Source organism: Podarcis tiliguerta (assembly GCF_965153285.1).
Source record: "Podarcis tiliguerta genome assembly, chromosome: 4".
In the NCBI taxonomy this organism is placed as follows: Eukaryota; Metazoa; Chordata; class Lepidosauria; order Squamata; family Lacertidae; genus Podarcis; species Podarcis tiliguerta.
The window spans coordinates 47,254,195-47,261,228 of NC_139537.1; the positions used below are offsets into that span (position 1 = coordinate 47,254,195).

General features: G+C 37.2%; 1 protein-coding gene across 1 annotated transcript in view; it reads left to right on the forward strand.

Annotated features, from left to right (window-relative positions):
• Nucleotides 1-6,373, forward strand: part of NCAM2 (neural cell adhesion molecule 2) — a 193,650-nt gene extending 187,277 nt beyond the window's left edge. Inside the window, exon 18 of the mRNA XM_083439233.1 lies at nt 1,092-6,373. Coding sequence (XP_083295359.1) covers nt 1,092-1,203 — 112 coding nt within the window. The 3' untranslated portion in view covers nt 1,204-6,373. The remainder of the gene's footprint in view (nt 1-1,091) is intronic.
• Nucleotides 6,374-7,034: the final 661 nt, after the last annotated feature.

Here is a 7,034-nt window from a genome sequence, read left to right on the forward strand (position 1 = left end):
GTTGCAGCAGACTGATGTTCTAATTGTTATAAATTGGGGCTATCAAACAGGAACTCTGTGGTTGACCCTCAGCTCAGTGCTGAGCATCAGAAACTAGCTCAAGCAGGTGCTGTGGTTTCTCGCTGCCTTGCCCCCTGCCTCTGGAGCACTGCAATTTTTGACATCAACAGGAAAGTCCCAACTATAGTCTGCTGCGTTACAGAATTAGCATTCTCTACGAATAATAGCTGCTAGCTAAAAAGGTCAGGGTAGCTGCCTTGTGTTGCCTGCTACTGAGAACTGAATTAGCAGAAGGGATGACTCATGGCTGAACCAATGTAAGTGGGTCTGTGACCTAGGTCTAGATCACACTACCATCTCCATAGTGTATAAGCTGTAGGTTGTGCACTAACATCAACAACTTTCCTCCCAGAACTATGGGGCAAAGTAATCTTAGTGTACCTTACAACATATCATCTTGATGCTCCTTCCATCATATAATACATATTTTCTAGCAACTGCTTGTTCTTGAAAATATTTGTCCCAATCCAAATGTAGCTGGTTAAATGGACATCCCTTTGAAATCAATCAAATGTAAATGGCAGGTGTGGGAATGCTTGATCTGGTTTGGCACCCTGGAGAGAGAAGGAGAAGCTTTAAATTGATGCCCCCCATTCCCAATCTGGATTGGGGGACCCTGCCTGCTAGTAGTAGTATTTCTTAGATTTGTTAATCACTTTTTATGGGAAAATTTCCAAGTGATTTACAACAATGTTAAAAACACAATTAAACCCATTTCTACTAGAAGAAAAGCTTCTATGGAGCATGAAAGACAACACATGGGCATCAGTAAAATACTTCACAAAATGAAACTTGATGCAATTGCATGAACAATTTTTTGGGGGCAGTGTTGCACATTGTTAACAGTGATGGAAGGTGGGGTGGAGAGGAAGAGGCGCATAGAGAAACTTAAAGATTTGCCACTGCAGCGGTGTAGTACTCTCAACAAAATCTGAATAAGAGAAAATGACCTAACCCCCCCCCCCCAAAAAAAAAAAAATCACCCATGAATTTACAATTTAATATTTTGGTTTTTCCTTACTTTCTCACAGGAAACTGCCATTAAAGGAAGAAAATGGAAAAGAAGTTTTAAATTCAGATACTATAGAAATCAAAGTTTCTAATGACATCATCCAGTCAAAAGAAGATGATAGCAAAGCATAATACAACAACTACAGCTGTCTAGAGGGGAATAAAAGGCATTTGGATTCAAATAAATCTGTGACCAAAACTTTACAGCTGACCTTAGTTTCTTGGGCAACTTAAGATGGAATAATTCTCAGAAGTAGTTCAAATGACTTCTGTTGACTGTCCGTTTTCACTTTATTTCAATAGTTTTAGTCTGTAGTCCTGGATGACATCAGTCCCGTGGTCTCAGTTTGGCAAATCAGCCAATATAAATATTGTAATTTATTTTATCACTGAAGAAATCTATTTATAAAAATTCAAGAAACCCCCTTAGCCACAGACTGTACACCTGACAGCCGTACCACTTACAATGGAAATTAAACCCTGAGAGAAAGTGCCATATACATTTATATTTGTTTGTACTTGAAATTTTAAAAGATTTTGGTTGCCTTTAAAAGAATATATATATAAACAAATTATATATATATAGATATAATATTAGGCTCCATTAGAAATTAGATATATGTGGCTGGCAAAGCTAAATAGTGACTTGACTGCAGCTGGTCTTTGACACAGAGTAGACAACCTCCTTATGCTGTTAACCCTGCACTTCACACCAGACAATGAAGGGTTTGTAGGTTTGATGTACAGATTTTAACAAAAGTTGTGAACTATTTTGATGAAGACATTGATCACATCCTAACTATCAAAAGTCCACAGAAATTTCAGTGCTTCAGATACTTTGTATTTATGTTTGGAAGATCATGTGTAAGCTAAAAATGTCGAAACTTATTTTGTTGTGAAAATAAGAATCCTGACTTATGACCATAGCACTCAGCTTCAAAGCAAGTCTTACAACAATAAATACAAGCTCAACTGAGTTGCCTCAATGTATTTATAAAGAAACATAATATGCACATTTCAGCTTTCATTCGTTTACTACAACAATAATCATATTTGTTCTAATATATATTTTAAAAGTTATTCACGTAAACTCAAACCCAAGATCCAAAAAACTTCTCAAGGCTTGGCCATGCCCTGTGTAATTTTCACTTCCACCACCAATTTAATAAACCAACTACACAAAAATAAAATAAAAGCAATGGAAAATGTGGGTCTTAGGAGGAATGTCAAATGATAGGTGATAAGAAAGATAAGACTGAGGTTGAGTGAGCTGCATTTAAACAATAGAGGAAAATATATCCAAGAAACCAGTTGATTTTTAAAATGCTGTTTCTGTTCTCATAGAATTCTATACATAATTTCCCCCAGCAATATCTTCCCTAGCTTGGGAATGAACTAAGCAGACAACCTTAAGATGCATTTAAATCCAAATAAAAATAGAATGTTGAACTGCAGTCTCCAAACCCTAGGCATGCCTTGTTGTACTGGATAGCTGTGATGGCAATAAAACAATTTGTGGATCACAACCTTCAATAGTTAAATTTTGGTTGGCCTCTACAGATGTGTAACTTGCTATTGAAATAAAATAACAAAGAAAAAACTGTGCTTTTTTTTTTGACCCTTGGTAAAATTGCCATCAGCTGCAGTATGTTAATTTGGCTCCCAGGTCGCCCTTAAATCTTTGCTGTTAATAAATATATGGAACAGTAGTCCTGCATGGGCAGAATGCATTATGCAACTGCTGTTGTTGAGTGGCAAACAAGGGAGCAAAAGGCTGAAGTTGTTATGGGAGGGGTGCAGAGATATGTTGGGCAGAGATATGGAAGTGCTACCCACCTCCATGTCCTGACGATTCTTGCAGCTCCCAGCAAGGGCTCATGGTATGATAGGTCTGCACTGCTGTGCCCAAGGTTTCCATCCACTAATGGCCTGATAAAGCATTCACCTTCTCTGGCATACACTATTGAAATATATGGAATGGGTATAAATATATATATATTTGATTAGAAATTTTCATAACATGTTTACTGGTTTCCTGTGTCATCATGCTAGAACTGCTTAAATATTAATGGTCCTACAGTCTAATAATGTGGTGCCATATGTCAGAGCCAGTTTTTTCTTTATTTGAAGAGAAATCTAGGTTTTCTAAACTACTTTGAATACTTTTTGCTTTATTTAGACAGTTTATATAGTGTTCATGTTTTACCAAAAAAATAAATAAATCTCCAGGTGATTGACAACATCTTTGCAACCTATCTTCAAACACTGAATACAAAAATAGCATAATGAAATCAACATGATAGAATTCCACAATTAACAGTTAAATAGGGCATTCTCTTAAATTTCAGAACAATGCAATACATGTGAAAATCAACTACAAAATGACTGTAGTTAATTTCATATTTAATGCTTTATTTTATAGCACATACCAGTGCTATAGCTTTCTATCAACTAGAACCTATTGTTCCAACTTCTCCTTTTGAAACATTTGAAATATTGTGGTGTGGAGAGTGCCCCTTTCTAGGATACTCACCCCGTCCCCAAGTTTTCCATCCTTCCCCCAATTGCCAGCATTCATTCCTCAGTCATCAATGAGATGGTATGTAACTTTCTCCTTCCTCCATTAATCCCGCCCTGCCCACCACCTACCTCCTTCTTGGACTGACACTCAGAGAATGAATTTTCTATTAGTATATAGGAATATCTGGCAACTCAAGAGCTAGATCAATAATAATAAACAAATACCACCTTGTAGGATGATGCAAGATTGTAACTGTCCTTCATAAGCAGCTCAAAGGTGTGTGAGAGGTCTAGTTTCTATCTACAGAAATATACAGCAATAGTCCACAATAAAACAATTACTGAGACAGACAATATGTAATCATATGACAAATCCCACTAAATATTGCCAAGCCTTGAACTGTGTATTAGAAATCAATTATTTTACTAATGATTGTGAAATAAGTTCATTTAAGTGCCAAACTGTGAGTCATTTTCCCCTGTTGCTTAGCACGGTAAGTAACAGAGTGGGTAGGATGTCACTCTGTTTTAGTCAAGCAAAAAACAACACCCCCCTCCAGTCATGTATCTATAGATCCCTAGTTTCATTGAATACAGAGCCTCAGACTTGCTTACGTTCTTGCATATGGAAATACACCTGGGCCATCATGTTATTCAGTGGCACCATGAAAAACCCAAACCCACCTAAGACTGGCAAAGTAGCCATTTTGTTTGGATTTGTTCATTATGTTGCTAAATGTAGTTATGGGTTTTCAGATGTCTGTCTTCAACTTTCCTTTAAAGGAGAGAGAATGAGAGCTCTTTTGAAGAAGATTAAAACAAAACAGACTGCTATCTCCCACAAAAGCAATGAGAGAAACAAAAGCCCCATTTCAATTATTGCCTTATTTAACTAAATCATCTTAGCAAAGGCTTATTAGAGCAATCTTATCAATACATAGCCTTCTGTGTTAATATTCCTAACTCTTAACATTTAATTCTGTTCTCTTTTTTTCCTAAAAAGGTGTGTGTGGGGGGAGGATCTGCAACATACTATCCCTCAGTTTTCAGTGGATCATAAAACTATTAGGAGTGTTGCCGAAGCTCGTATTGAATTCACTGCCTCTGCTTGCATTGTCACAATAAATTATTGACCAAGAACCCTTATTGCAGCATGCAGTTCAATCATTTCTATGCAGGGAGTGGACATCAGGTCAAAGCATCAGTTAAAATCACTGGCTGCTAGTCTTATAAGGAAAACTTAGTATCTTTGACAAAATTACTGCAATGGTCCCCTGAATCTGTTTAGGAATTCAGTTAGATATGCTTCTTTTTCAGAACCCTGGTCAGTAGCCACGCGTGAGATGATTCTTTTACACACGAAAACTTCATTGCTATGTAATATTACACTCACCAGATAGAGCGACTTCTGGCCACAGAATTTGCAACATTTCCACCATTCATGTATAAATGTAACCTGCATTTAGATTTTGAAGACCTGATCAATTTACTGATGCAGCTGGGAAGCTTCAGAGCTGTCTTTGGGCCAATTACAGTTTGTTAGTTAAAAATTCTCTTTAAAAAGGCATTGTGATTTCCGTTCTGCTTGTATTTAAGATTTTCTTGTAGACCTGTCCTGGGTTGTGTGGTGTGGATGGGCACAAAACAATTGAAGTTTATCAATGTGAAGCCCCATTGATTCCATGTGATCGCAGTAGGGCAGTAAAAAGAGAGATGACCAAAACAAGAAAAGATGGGGGAAAGGATAGGATAGCAACAGGTCTCATGAAGCAAGTAGTGGTGCAGCCAACAGAGAGCGACAAATAGGTGGACAATAACATAAAAACCTATGCTTGTTTTGAATGGAAACTGTAAGGAGACTTGTTCTCAGAAAGAGATCTCAGGCAGAACAATCCTAGGTGGAGGCAGGGAGTAGTCTGTGGAAGACTACCCATCATATCCTAAGCCCTGCCATGTTGTGTGTACACGGCAGAAGGTCAGGGGAATGGCTTTTTTTGCTATTTTTCTGTAGTCAGTTTTTAATATTCATTTCCTTCTTCAGGGGCATAGGAGGGATTTGGATCTTGCTGTTCTAAGACTTCCCTCAGTCCCCCCGACATGTTCACAGCATACTCCTTTTCACCCTCCACTGCTATTGGAAGTCTGAATGCAGAGGAGCAACAGCAGGGTTCCTTTCTGCCACTGCCATGAGGAGCCTTCAATGGCAGGACTTACCCAATCCATGTAGATTGGGAATCACTGCACCCTGCAGCCACCTGCTACCCTCCCCTTGGACCTTTGAGTTACTTCCTTAATCATGCAATTTAATTCAGTTGCCATCATCACAACAGCCTCTGAATGTACATAAGTGGATAATAAAAAAGAGACAGAGCATTTTAAGCCTCCAGATATATAGCCTACTTTGACAAGGATAGTTATCCTGCAAAAAAATGAACATTTAGTAGGTATTTTGGATTCTGTGTACAGTAAAATTAAGACTTAACAGTTTTTGTTCATCAACATTTCTTTTGTTTCAACATTCCATATGGTATCTGCCATCTGATCCACTTACTGTACTGTTGCGTTACCTGCAACTGGGGTGCGTTTGTTCATCGTTTCAGAATTTTATGTCCCTATGAAATGCTGTATATATATATTCTAAACTGTAAAAAAAAAAGATACTGCAATGCTGAAGTTTTGTATTTATGAAAGATATTGAAAGTATGGATTACAGTTATATCAATTATTTGTCACTCTTCACCATTTGTATATTAATAGTAAAGAGACTTTTACTTTAATGAAATGCTTCATTTTCCATTTCTGTCTCTCTGCCAGGAATAAGCTGATTTGGGAGAGCATTTACTTAAAAACCTTCACTATTCCAAATTTTGTTTCCAGAGAGAGTTTCCCAGAAGACATTTTAAAACAAAAATGACATGCTATCAAAAATGAGAAAAATAGTATATTCCTTCTGCAGTACAACTTATTATGATGTATTGGTATAGCACTTATGGGAAAGCCTTCAAGTACACTGCTATTGTCAGTGAGATTATTATTTTGGATCACAAAAATAATAATCAATCTTTAGTTCTACAAATACACTGTTGCTAACATTAAAAATAATTCCACTTAATAACTGCAAATAGAGCTCCATTGACAGGTAAGGATGAAGAACCTGTGTTAATTTGCGTAGTCAACTAGGTGCCTATGCTAAAAGAAGAAGAAGAAGAAGAAGAAGAGATGTTTGGAATAGTTTCCAAGAGAATAATATATTTCTTGCATAGATTGAGAAAAGTGCATAAAGAACTGCAGACTCATCTCTTGGAAACAAAGATATAAAAAGCTATTTCAATGAATAGCATGTAATTAAAGGGCATTCCCGATGGCGTGCACTGGGTCCTTTACTATTATAAGCACTTCCTTAATGGGGTTCTGAGCAGACATGCATCAGGTTGCACCATAAA